This window comes from Erpetoichthys calabaricus, chromosome 5, assembly GCF_900747795.2.
Source record: "Erpetoichthys calabaricus chromosome 5, fErpCal1.3, whole genome shotgun sequence".
Lineage (NCBI taxonomy): Eukaryota > Metazoa > Chordata > Cladistia > Polypteriformes > Polypteridae > Erpetoichthys > Erpetoichthys calabaricus.
Window position 1 is genome coordinate 21699345 of NC_041398.2, and position 14525 is coordinate 21713869.

General features: G+C 41.9%; 1 protein-coding gene across 1 annotated transcript; it reads right to left on the bottom strand.

Moving 5' to 3' along the window:
- Positions 1-870: 870 nt before the first annotated feature.
- On the bottom strand, positions 871-13089 carry LOC114642122 (zinc finger protein 260-like). The gene is made up of 3 exons (XM_028791104.2): positions 12802-13089; positions 9420-10005; positions 871-2787 (listed from the first exon to the last, which is right to left on the bottom strand). Exons 2-3 carry the CDS (start codon positions 9859-9861, stop codon positions 1211-1213), a joined length of 2019 nt encoding a protein of 672 aa, XP_028646937.2. The 5' UTR covers positions 9862-10005; positions 12802-13089; the 3' UTR covers positions 871-1210.
- Between the last annotated feature and the right edge of the window lie 1436 nt (positions 13090-14525).

Genomic DNA, 14525 nt, shown 5'->3' on the forward strand with positions numbered 1-14525 from the left:
GCCTGGTGGGTGTCAAGAAGGGTAGCAAAGAAGAACATCTGGGACAGACTGATATTCTGCAGAAGGTACAGGGATTGGGTTGATGAGGACTGCTGGGGTAAAGTCATCTTCTCTGATGAATCCCCTTTCTGATTGGAAAAAAGAAAAGATGAGCGGCACTACCATCTGTCCTGTGTCATACCAACAGTGAAGCATCCTGAGACCATTCATGTCAGCCAAGGCAGTGGGCTCACTAAGAACACAGCCATGAATAAAGAATGGGAACCAAAACATCCTCTGAGAGCAACTTCTCCCAAAAATCCAACAACAGTCTGGTGACCAATAATGAACAATCCAGCATGATGGAACATCGGGCCATAAGGCAAAAGTGACAACTAAGTAGCTTGGGGGAACAAAACATCGAAATTTGAAAGGCAAACACTGTAAATATGGACTCTGCGCATAAACTTCATTGAATTGTCAATAAAAGCCTTTGAAACTTCTGAACTGCTCGTCATTCTACTTCAGTGTATCAGAGAAACATCTGACACAAAGATCTAAAAACACAGAAGCAGCCAACTGTGAGAAAACCAACACTTTGGTCATTCTCAGAACTTTTGGCCACGACCGTACAATTACTCTGACATTCCTAATTTTTTTTTTTTCACGTCAAAAACCAAAGTGCAAAAAAAAAAAATCAAGTGGAAACTGGACAGCAAGAACTGTAGCCAGGTGTAGATTATTTGTAAACTGCATGTTTTCATACAGAGTGTTTTAAATGGAAATGGCATTATCTTCAATGACATTGGCTCTGAAGTTGCTTACCACTTGACTTTATCGCATTTTGACCTGCAAGATGCAAATTAAAACTAAAACATAATAAAATAGTAAAAAGGCAAAGGTAGGCTTATTTTGGAAGGAGCCCTTTTATTATATCCAATGAGCACGATACCAGGGTGAGTTGTATAAAAATGGCCGTGCACAATCTCTTCCTTATTTTCCGAGGACCACTGGACGAATGTATCAGGTTCTCTTCATTGTTTTACCTTGGATGTTATTTTCTGGTCATTTTGTTTTGGCCTGCAGTAATCTGAACTTCATCTGTGTTCTCCATGAAAGTGAATCTAAAGATGCTGGAGTGTTTTTACCGCCGTAATCTCCTATAAATGCAGAGGAGACAGGTGGTGGAGTAGGTTTTGATCCTTTATCAAGCTATTTAAGGAGTTTCAGACTAATGAGAGCTGTTATGGGTCTGCTGTGATGAGGTATGAAGTTTCATGTGTCTCTGAACATTCTTCAGGTGTGAGAATCGCTTCCCGCACTCAAAACAGCTGTAAGGCTTCTCTCCAGTGTGAACTCTCATGTGTTTCTTAACACTTGCTGGTTCTGAAAATCGCTTCCCACACTCGGAACAGGAGTATGGCTTCTCTCCAGTGTGAATCCTCATGTGGATCCGAAGAGAGCTTAAACGCGAGACTCGTTTCCCACATTCTGAACAGCAATATGGCTTTTCTCCAGTGTGGATTCTCTCATGTCTTTTCAGACCCTTTAGTTGGGAAAATCGTTTGCCACATTCTGAACAGCCATGAGGCTTCTCTCCGGTATGCACTTTCTTGTGAGTTTGGAGAGAACCCAGTTGTCTGAATCTCTTCCCACATTCAGAGCAGTTAAATGGCTTCTCTCCAGAATGAGTCAGGTTATGCGTTTTGAGGCCACTCAGTTGGGAGAATTGTTTGCCACATTCCGAACAGCAATACACCTTCTTTCTGGGGTGACTTCTCTTGTGTGCCTGGAGACTGTTTTTGTCCATAAACTGCATTTTGCATTCAGAACAACAATATGACTTTGGTCTGGTATGAACTGTCTTGTGTCTCTGAAGGTTGCTCGGCCGTGAGAATCGCTTGTCACATTCAGTACAGCTATATGGCTTCTCCCCAGTGTGGATTGCTGAATGCCTCTTAAGACCATTAAGAAATAAGAATCGTTTACCACATTCTGGACAACAATATGGCTTTTCTCCAGTGTGAATTTTCATGTGTGCACCCAGATTACTTTTGCATGAAAACTGTTTGCCACATTCCACACAAGAAAATGGCTGCTCTCCAGCGTGAATTACCTGGTGTCGCTGAAGATCTGCAAGCAATAAAAATTGTTTACCACATTCAGAACAGCGGTACAGCTTCTTGCCCGTGTGAATGCTCATGTGCATCTGAAAACTACTTTGCTGCTTGAATTTTCTACCACATTCAGAACAGCCATACGGCGTAGCGCTGTGAGTCTTCTTGTGTTTTTTCAGGCCGCTCAAGTGTAAATATCCTTTGCCACATTCAGAGCAGCAATGCGACTTCTCTCCTTTGTGAATCCTCTCGTGTGCCTGAAGACTTCTTTTGTTAAAAAATCGCTTGCCACATTCGGCACAGCAAAATGGCTTCTCTCCGGTGTGAATTCTTAAGTGAATCTGAAGGCTGTTTATGTGGGAGAATTGCTTCTTGCATTCAAAACAGCAGTGTGGCTTCTCTCCGGCGTGGATTCGGTCTAAAAATTCTTTGTCACATTCCGAGCCCACAAAGGGAAACTGTTTACAACGTGGCAAAGAGCAATGCAGCTTGACTTCATTGTCAACACTTGGCTGATCCTGAAGGCTGGCTGATTCCAACACTTTGGCGCGTGTTCTTTGGTGCTTCTCAAGATCACCTTTGCCGTTTTCTGGAGAGGGTGAATTCTTAGCATCTGACATTAATAAGCGTTTTCTGTTATTTTCAAGAGACTGAGTGGCAAGGTGAGGGATGCTGCTGGTTTCATGAAAATCTGTTTTAAGACAAAAATAAGCAATTGCATTAAATATAACACAACTCTATCGGAGTACTCTATACAGTATATACAGACACACCCACACACGCTGTATGAGAAAGAAAGAAAGAAAGAAAGAAAGAAAGAAAGAAAGAAAGAAAGAAAGAAAGAAAGAAAGAAAGAAAACTAAAGAACATTTTTGTATAAAAGGCTATATAAAACACAGGCATGAGACACAGAAAGTCCGTCATAATAACAAATATGAGGTTTAGATGGCCAGAGAGAAGAAGAAAACAAAACAAAAAACTCCAGCTGGCAAGATGGTGGGGAAAACAAACCACAAGGGTGTCAAGACTAAAAGACCGACCAGCACTATCTGGGCAAGTGACATTATGCTCTTTGGAATATTTTCCAGACTTTAAAATTTCCAGATATTTGTCATAAACCAGACATTGGGATTGTGAAGTAATGCAGCTCGACTCATGCTAACACTGGAGCTGTTTCACTTACTGCCTAGTAGTTTCACACCTTATGACAGCGGTTCTCAAACTGTGGGGCGCAAAGTAACAAAAAGGGGGGTGCGAAGATGTGAAAAAAGAAAACAAGAATCGAAAATATGAAAAATACATCTATTGAAACCAAAACAAATTAACTTACACTACATTCTGATACTAGAACAATAAATATAGAGTTAGATAAATGTCGATAAATGTTAAGTAGGTATAATAAAATATGCATCTATGATATATCATTAATTAAAAAAGAACAAATTGGTATTAGTGGGCTAGGGGGGCGCGATTTAAATGGTTATGAAAACTCGGGTCTCAAATAATTAAAGGTTGAAAAACGCTGCCTTATGAGACATTCTTTATATCACTTTTAAAGCTACTTTGTTAATCTCTACAAGTCAATTACTGTACAATCAATTCACGTGGATGGACAGACAGACAATTATTTTTAGTATATTTGGCAGGGTAGATAAACAGAGAGACAGACAGATTGTGAATGGTACTATAGATAGATAGATAGATAGATAGATAGATAGATAGATAGATAGATAGATAGATAGATGTGAAAGGCACTATAAAACAGATAGATAGATAATAATAATAATACATTTTATTTATATAGCACCTTTCCCATGCTCAAGGCACTTACAGAATATAATAAAGAACGGCAGAATATACAGTATATAGCATTGTACAAACCAGATAAATAAATAAAGAAGATTAAGACAGTGAATTCTGAAAAAAACAGACAACATAATTGATGGTCTAGCACAGGGGTAGGCAACGTCGGTCCTGGTGAGCCGCAGTGGCTACAGGTTTTCATTCCAACCCAATTGCTTAATTAGAAACCAATCATTGCCAATCTCAGACCTTATTTAATTTTATGGCTTGTTAGTCTGTGCAATGTAAGGCTTTTATATCGTAGATTTTTTTCCTTTCCAAGGATATCATCCAAATGATTTGAAGCCTAAAACAGATCATTTTCAGTCTGTCACATTTTTCTATTAAGTGTTTTATTAAATCAAACCGTGCATGATGAACACACACAGATGTAATTGGAAAAAAGCTAGCTGGAGAACTGCTGGCTGTTTTGTCTTTTACATCTTATTGCTAATAAGGAGCAATTAAAACACTGAACGCAGCAGTTTAAGATTGAAATAAGCAATTAAGGTTGGAGAACCTTAACAAGCGAGACCACTAAAATGAAGCATCAAAATGTCACTTAAGCAATATGTGCTTCATCAGCAATAATTGAGTTCTCGTTAAGGAACTGGGTTAGAACAAAAACCTGCACATACTGTGGCACTCCAGGACCGACGTTGCCTACCCCTGGTCTAGCACACACACACACAGGTTACATGAGCATCTTGACAGAGAGGGGTAATAAAGTCAAGTAGAGCTAAAAGCCTTCCTGAACAGATGAGTTTTGAGTTGTTTTTTAAAAGAATTCATGGAGTCAGCTGACCTGATTAATTTTGGTAGGTCATTCCAGAGTCTGGGCGCTATACAGCTGAAGGCCTGCTGTCACCCATGGAGTGTAGATTAGCGTGGGGCACAACAAGATGGCCAGAATCAGAAGACCTTAGTGGGCGGGCAGGCACATAGTGATGGAGAAGGTCAGTTATGTAGTTTGGTGCGAGGTTATTTAAAGCTTTGTAGGTTATTTATTGTGGCAGGAGGCTGGGGGGTCAGACCCAGCAGGGATGCCTGGAAGGACTGGGAGGCAGTTTATACATCCCCCGGGCTACGAGGGGGTAACCGCCCTGGATAATGAGTGGACCACAGGGATGGAGCCAGGGGGCTCAAACCCATTGGGGCCCGTGGCTGCCACCAGGGGGCACCTTCAGCATCGTGAAGCCCGGGAAATCTGCACTTCCGCCACACCTGGGCAGGTGGAGTAAGAACCTTCCGGGGACACTGGAGTGCTTCCGGGTGCTCGTGCGGCACTTCCGCCACACCAGGAAGTGCCGCCGGAAGGTCATCAACAAACACCTGGAGCACATCCGGGTGACAATAAAAGGAGCCGCCTTCCTACAGTCGAGGAGCGAGAGTCGGGAGCTGGAGGTGGATAACGCTCCAGCGACAGGAGGAAGAAAGGCGGCCCATGGACATTGGAGAGACCCGTGGTTGGGGTTGTTTGGTGCTGGAAGCACTGTGTGTGTGCGGGGACTTTTGGTGAATAAATGTGTATGTTTTATACTTATACTGATGTCTGTCTGATGGTGTTTGGACCAGTTCTCATGATAGATAGAAAAGAGAGACAGACAGACAGACTGACTATGTCAGGCACTATATCAGGGGTGCCCAATGCGATCGACCGGTAGATCGGAAAGGTAGTGCAGGTAGATCGTGTTGCATTCAAAAAATTTTTTGTTTTAAATGTCAGTCTATCATATATCCTCCCTATGGCATTTGCCACTTGATTGACATACAGGGCGGCCAGTCTGAGATCTCTTTTCTTCTAACACACTGGTCATCCCGCACACACGATCAAACACGCCATCTACTGCAAAACTCTGGCTGTGATCTAGTTAGCCTTCCAATTTATATCGACTAAAGAAGGGATTTCAAAAAAAAATTGTTCGGGGAATGGGCTGGATTTGGAATTGGAAGAGAATTTTTTTTTTCTCACAATGTCACAATCAAAGTGCGTTTGTCTGATCTGCCAATCTATCATTGCTATTCTAAAGAAGGAAAATGTGGAAAGGCTCTTTCAAACTGTTCATAAAAACTACGAAACTGACTTCCTTTCCGAAAAGCGATCTGAGAAAGAGAAAGGAGAGGGAACTAAAATCGCAATTAATCGGACAGCCGTCATTTTTCACTCCGCTGAATTCAAAAGCAAAGGCAGACACAACGAAGCATCGTTCCAGGTGAGTCACTCGATCATTAAACATAAGAAGTCCTTCCAAGATGGAGAGATGATAAAAGAGGCCTTTGTTGAGGCAGATGGCTAGGAAGAAATTCCTGCTGAGATTTCAAGAACCCTGGCCGGAGAAAAATGAGTTTCTCCTTGTCATTAAACATGCAGAACACAAGCAACTTAATAACGATCAATGGCCGCTAGACTTGGCATTTTTATTCCGATCTGACCAACATGTTGAATGAGCTTAATTTACAGCTGCAAGGAAAAGAGAACTCCATGGTCAATATGATTAGCTCAGTTAATGCTTTCAAACGAAAAATGCAACATCTGTCCTCAAAGCTGCAACGCCTTGATTTGGGGAACATCCAAAACCTCGCGTCAGAGCTGGAGACGCAATGGAAGGCGTGTGCGCAACTTGACAGCATACACTACACGGAGCAGATTGAAAATTATCTGTCAGACTTTGACAGACGGTTTCAAGACTCCGCTTTACTTGAGCCAATCGCTACATTTAAGTGCTATCCATTTAGAGAAGATGTTGAAGGGGATTCACCCGCATCAAAAATTGCAACACTGTTTCACCTAAACCTCCTCTACAGTGGAGGATGAGATTTTGACACTGCAGGATGACATTCAGCTGAAGTCTGGGGCTCATGGACAGTTTTGGAACTTACTGACAGAGGAAAAGTACCCAAACAGGAGGAAATGTGCTGCCTTCTTGACTGCATTATTCAGCTCTACTTATTTATGTGAGTCAGCCTTTTCCCACATGAAGACTATTAAATACAAATACTGTAGTGACCATAAATGTATTGAATTGTTATTGTGCCATAAGGATTATTCAGTTATGCAAGGTACGATAACATATATTTTATGAATAAAGTATACTCAGTATGTGTATATATCTCATTTATAATGTAGATAAATCATTTCGACCTGGTCATTTTAAAAGTAGTTCACAAGTCAAAAAAGTGTGGGCACCCCTGCACTATATAATAGACAGATAGATGTGAAAGGTGCTATATAACAGATAGATAGATAGATAGATAGATAGATAGATAGATAGATAGATAGATAGATAGATAGATAGATAGATAGATAGATAGATAGAGTGAGTACGGAAAGTATTCAGACCCCCTTCAATTTTTCACTCTGTTATATTGCAGCCATTTGCTAAAATCATTTAAATTAATTTTTTCCCTCATTAATGTACACACAGCACCCCATATTGACAGACAAAAAAAAGAATTTTTGAAATTGTTGCAGATTTATTAAAAAAGAAAAACTGAAATATCACATGGTCCTAAGTATTCAGACCCATTGCTCAGTATTTAGTAGAAGCGCCCTTTTGAGCTAATACAGCCAGGAGTCTTCTTGGGAAAGTTTTTCACACCTGGATTTGGGGATCCTCTGCCATTCCTCCTTGCAGATCCTCTCCAGTTCTGTCAGGTTGGATGGTAAACATTGGTGGACAGCCATTTTTAGGTCTGTCCAGAGATGCTCAATTGGGTTTAAGTCAGGGTTCTGGCTGGGCCATTCAAGAACATTCACAGAGTTGTTGTGAAGCCACTCCTTCGTTATTTTAGCTGTGTGCTTAGGGTCATTGTCTTGTTGGAAGGTAAACCTTCGGCCCAGTCTGAGGTCCTTAGCACTCTGGAGAAGGTTTTTGTCCAGGATATCCCTGTACTTGGCCGCATTCATCTTTCCCTCGATTGCAACCAGTCATCCTGTCCCTGCAGCTGAAAAACACCCCCACAGCATGATGCTGCCACCGCCATGCTTCACTGTGGGGACTGTATTGGACAAGTGATGAGCAGTGCCTGGTTGTCTCCACACATACCTCAGTGCAAGACAGCCCGCATGGAGTTTGCTAAAAGACACCTGAAGGACTCTGAGATGGTGAGAAATAAGATTCTCTGGTCTGATGAGACCAAGATAGAACTTTTTGGCCTTAATTCTAAGCGGTATGTGTGGAGACAACCAGTCACTGCTCATCACCTGTCCAATACAGTCCTCACAGTGAAGCATGGCGGTGGCAGCATCATGCTGTGGGGGTGTTTTTCAGCTGCAGGGCCAGGACGACTGGTTGCAATCGAGGGAAAGATGAATGCGGCCAAGTACAGGGATATCCTCGACAAAAACCTTCTCCAGAGTGCTAAGGACCTCAGACTGGGCCAAAGGTTTACCTTCCAACAAGACAATGACCCTAAGCACACAGCTAAAATAACGAAGGAGTGGCTTCACAACAACTCTGTGACTGTTCTTGAATGGCCCAGCCAGAGCCCTGACTTAAACCCAATTGAGCATCTCTGGAGAGACCTAAAAATGGCTGTCCACCAACGTTTACCATCCAACCTGACAGGACTGGAGAGGATCTGCAAGGAGGAATGGCAGAGGATCCCCAAATCCAGGTGTGAAAAACTTGTTGCATCTTTCCCAAGAAGACTCATGGCTGTATTAGCTCAACAGGGTGCTTCTACTAAATACTGAGCAAAGGGTCTGAACACTTAGGACCATGTGATTTTTCAGTTTTTCTTTTTTAATAAATCTGCAACAATTTCAAAAATTCTTTTTTTTGTCTGTCAATATGGGGTGCTGTGTGTACATTAATGAGGGAAAAAATTAATTTAAATGATTTTAGCAAATGGCTGCAATATAACAAAGAGTGAAAAATTGAGGGGGGTCTGAATACTTTCCGTACCCACTGTAGATAGATAGATAGATAGATAGATAGATAGATAGATAGATAGATAGATAGATAGATAGATAGATAGATAGATAGATAGATAGATAGATAGATAGATAGATAGATAGATAGATAGATAGATAGATAGATAGATAGATAGATAGATAGATAGATAGATAGATAGATAGATAGATAGATAGCCACAGAACATTTCAATGCTATCCACATATCCATCTAAACTCTTTTGATCTCTTTTAGGGGTAAGATGATCTCGAGCCTATCCCAGGAACACCGAGAGCAGGGCATGAACTGCCCACACTCACATACGGCATATTTGAAGTTGTCAATCTACCTAAGCTGACACTTCTTTGAGTCATGGAGCAGAGCGAAATACCCAGGAAAATAAAAAACAAGTAAATACAATGGGGTCAGACAAGCAAGCCCCGCACAGACCACTACTGGATCAGGATTTGAACCCAGTGCACTCCCCATTGTTCATGTTTGTAGATAATCAATTATTCACATTTTATTTCCAGCAGTACGACCTCCCAACATTCCAGTTTAAAATTATTTTTATTCCATGACTTACATTTTCCAAGGTGCTCAGCCAATGACGGCTCACTGTCCTCCTCTGCCTTGTATGGTATGTCCGTGATCAACTTGTCATCCCGTGTTTTGGGCTTCACATGGACAGAAGGGCCCTGCGACAAGCATTCTGTGATCTGAATTGACTCAAAGTCACTCATCTCTTCTTTCACATCTGGATAGTGAACTAAACTAAAGTGACTCTCCGAAGACACGTCTCTGTTTAGAGTGGGGACATTTTTATAATCTAGACCTTCAAACTTGATACACACTTGTTTGGAAGGTTCCTTTTTCAGGCTGTCAAACTGCCGCCCCAAATCCTCATCCTCAGCATCAGAAATTCTCTGCTCAGGATCTTCCTGCTTCACACGGAGCGCCGTCTGGGCAAGAGGGAGAGGTCCCTGCTCACAATCCTCTTTCTTAACTTGACCTGTTATTGGATCCATGGCATCTGCTAAGTGCACATTTACATTCAATGTAGAATTCTCTGCTTCTCTGAGTCTGCCTTTCTCTTCTGGGACCACTTCTTCTAAAGTCTTGGAATCTCAGAGTGGGACCCTTGTTTTAAAAGTCAGAAACTCTTTATCGTTCTGAATAAAAAAAAAAAAAAAGATAGCAAGAAGTAATGCATTATTACAGTCATTTAAGCTTAGAAGTAACTTAAACTAAAACAATGAAGTAACAGAAGTGGTGCAGCCTACATTTTTCTTAAGAGTTTCAAATTTTGACCATCTGCACGGTCAGCCTATACTTGTTTACCAGATAGTATGCAGATTATTAATATTGTATGTACTTATATTGAAGTTTAAGCTACATTTCTTAGCCTTGCCTCTCTCTTTTGTAACCTTTTACTTGTAATTTAATGCTTGGTGAGAAATGCTTCCATTAGGGCCTACATTCAATGTTGGTGACTTGTGGCCTCCACATAAGTGCTGATAAAAAATATTTAAATTTCTGGAAGCTGTCACGTTTAACTAATATACAACACTGAATCAGAGTGGGTTTAATGGGGCTTTTTCGGCACTAATCAACAGAAAGAGTTTCTAATGTTCAACTGAAGGTAGATCTCAGCAAAGTGGTTTAAATTAAATACAAACTTAAAGCACAAAATAACTGACTGTAATCAACTGATAACTGAAGTATTCAACCCCTTCAATATGACACAATCAACCCCCCACCTTGAGCCCCATTCATTACTGACACTGCCAATTGGTTTTAAGAGTATACACACACACACACGGGCGGCACGGTGGCGCAGTGGTAGCGCTGCTGCCTCGCAGTTAGGAGATCTAGGTTTGCTTGTTCTCCCCGTGTCTGTGTGGATTTGCTCTGGGTGCTCTGGTTTCCTCCAAAGACATGCAGGTTAGGTGCATTGGCATTCCTAAATTGTCCCTAGTGTAGTGTGTGCTTGGTGTGTGTGCCCTGCGGTGGGCTGGCGTCCTGCCCGGGGTTTGTTCCTGCCTTGTTCCCTGTGTTGGCTGGGATTGGCTTCAGCAGACCCCCGTGTTAGGATTCAGCAGGTGCCAGCTTTTTCAGCTTCATGCTGTAGCCTTGCACATCCGGGACAGACAGACAAACACACACTTTCAAAAAAAGGCCCACTTTTGAATGAGAGTATAGTATCAAGTCAATGAAACTTGTAGGCTATTGATCTGGTCAGTGAAGTAGCAGAGGGGCTCGTTCATCAGAGCTGCTTTGGTGCACTAGAGGGGCAACAATGAGACGACCCCCAAAACAGGAACAAATGGTTTCACACCTGGAGGGCCACTGACATTTTTCCCTCCTCATCTGTTTGGCATTTGTCTATGGTCAGTGTCACTACTAGTAGTATGAGACTATACCTAGACCCTACAGAGTCTGGTGGCACAGGTAGTCTAACTTCTCCAGGATGGCAGGCACATCAATACATACCTCCCATTGCCAGAAGGTTTGCTGTGTCTCCCAGCACAGTCTCAAGGGCATAAAGGAGATTCCAGGAGACAGACAAGCAGTTACTTGAGGAGAGCTGGACAGGGCCCCTCGTAGAAGGTCCTTAACCCATCAACAGGACCCACTGGTATCTGCTCCTTGATGATGAGCACTGCCAGAGCCTACAAAATGACCTCCAGCAGGCAGGCAGAACACTGGGGTGAATGTCTCTGACCAAACAATCAGAAAAAGACTTCATGAGGGTGGCCTGAGGGCCTGACGTCCGCTAGTGGGCACCGTAGTGCTTCACTGGCATTTGTGATAGGACACAAGAATTGGCAGGTCCACCACTGGTGGGCACCCTGTGCTTTTCACAGATGAGAGCAGGTTCACCCTGAGCAGTGTGACAGACGTAAAAGGGTCAGGCGAAGCCGTGGAGAACATTATGCTGCCTGTGACATCGTTCATCATGACCGCTTTGGTGGGGGGATCAGTGATGGTATATCTGAGGAGGCATATCCATGGAGGGACACACAGACCTCTACAGGTTAGACAACGGCACCTTGACTGCCATTAGGTATCGGGGTGATAACCTTGGACCCCTTGTCAGACCCTATGCTGGTGCAGTGGCTCCTGGGTTCCTCCTGGTGCACCACAATGCTCGGCCTCATGTGTCTGCGAGAGGAGGAAGGAATTGATACCACTGTCTGCATCCACCCGCGTACTCGCCTGACCTCAATCCAACACAACACCTCTGCTGGAAATATTGTTTGAGTCCATCCAACGCCTCAACCTGTCCAGGAGCTCAGTGATGCTCTAGTCCAGATCTGGGAGGAGATCTCCCAGGACACCATCCGTCGTCTCATTAGGAGCATGCCCCGAGATTGTCAGGCATGTACACAAGCACGTCGGACCCATACAAACTATTGAGTACGATTTGGAGGTGCTGCAATGACATTTTATCAAATGGAATCGCCTGCCTGCCTGTCACATCATTTTTTTCCCTTTGATTTTCTGGGTGTCTTTGAATTCTGACCTCTCTCTGCCGGTTCATTATTTTCATTTCCATCCTTTCGTTCCTAACACATCACCATATCAGTCCATAGCAGTAGAGAGAACCAACAGGATTTGTTTTCCCATTGAGAGCTGATGTGTTCTCAAAGTGTTCCTTTATATATGTGTATGTGTGCCTGTGTGTGTGCATACATACATACATACATACATACATACATACACACACACACACACACACACACACTGTATATACATACAGATATATATGTTTCATTTCAAAAACATTACCGGTTACCACACAAAAAGTAACAACTAAGGAAATAAAGTATGCGCTTAGAAAGGCTAAAACAAACTACCTTACAAAAATAAACCAAGTAATAGAAATTGAAAAGTCGGGTAAAGATCCTCAGCTCACTAGGACGGTGTCAAGGAATTTGAAGTTTTTAGAAAAGGCGATTCTTTACCTGCGGCGAGTGAGTATTCAATGAAGAAAGTCAGAGTCGTCAAGCACTAAACGAATGTGCAACCGCCATAGTGGCTTGAACACCGCGACGCTCGATGATTACGTCACAAAAACACACGTGAGCTCAGAAGTATGATGGGGTATTGGGTTGGGAGCTTCGTTTAATTCGACGAACTCTTCTTTTTGTTGAATGATCCCTTAAAAGGGATTAAAGCAAGTCGCGCTCGGTAACCGAAACGTTGTAAGTGTCACCCCTTAGCTCGCTGCTCCGTACCGGCTAAACTGATCCGATGTGAGAGTCTAACGGCAGGAGAGTTCATCAAATGCCAGCTCGGTGAGAAACAAAATTTCTGAGAAAGGTTCCGACATGTGTGTGTGTGTTTTTTAGCATTTCTAATGTAGCCGCTATTGCCTAAGTAGCACAGATCCGGCATTTAGTGGAATAAATGCTCATACCTTTAATGAGTCATACAATCAGTTTTGTTACAAATAACATATAAACAATTATAAAAAGGAAAAAAAAGACTAGTCAAGGCATCTGTTAATATCTGAATACAAGTGAACTTCTCTATGTGCATTAATAATAATTCATTAAATTTATATAGCGCTTTTCTCAGTACTCAAAGCGCTATCCACACAGGGAGGAACCGGGAAGCGAACCCACAATCTTCTTACTGTAAAGCAGCAGCACTACCACTGCTTAACAACAACTAGTGGAATCATATTAAAACAGCAAACTTCATAATCCAATTGTGCAGCAATAACACACAGCCAATCAATATAACGACACAGTGAAAAAATAAATAAAAACGTGACAATTGCCTCTACAAAATAAATAACTTAAAATTAACCAAAATACCTTGAGCATTAAAATTGTTTATAAATAAATTGTTTAAAATTTAAAATTAAACCATTTAAATAATTAAAAAATAACCATATAAACCTGAAAATACGAGGCACATGGATTCTACCTTCTTGCTGCTCTACAATCAGTTAGCCACTGACCTGCCCTCAGACCCAATCGAGGCCATTTTACACAGGTGGGGGGGGGGGGGGATGAATTAGTCTACACCCACCTTATTCACTAACCTTCCTTTTTACTTTGTTAAAGTTGCCTTTTCTCGTGGGCTTTGAGGGTCAGAGCGCAACAGAGTCTGACATTACACCGCTAGGTGGGATGCTATTTGGCTGTCCGTCCATATTTACCCATCCTACACTTAAATGAATGTATTCCAGTATATTCATCACAAAGTGACAAAATGTTAGATGCTATACTGCCAGTTAAAGATGTCAAGAATTATATTATATTATATTATATTATATTATATTATATTATATTATATTATATTATATTATATTATATTATAACTGCCCTGAGAAGGTGCATCAGGCAAGGATGAGTTAGGGATGAGCATGGCATGGCATTCTGTCATGAAAATGAGCAGCTTTGGAAATAGCAGCAGGGGAGCCTTGAAAAACTGTATCAAGCACTATTCCATTAGTGCAGCATTGTCAGCTTTTGCAGATCTACTGTGCGGTGTGTGTGTGTGTGTGTGTGTGTGTTTCTGTTTGTTCATTTCTTTCTCTTCATCATCCAGCATGTCTTCTGGTAGGGCAAACAAGCTGTCAGCTCTCTTCACTTGTACATTTCTTTGAATGCATGTGTATATGTGTGTGTACATGCATGTATATTAAAATGAATTACGTATCTCATAAACTATTTGT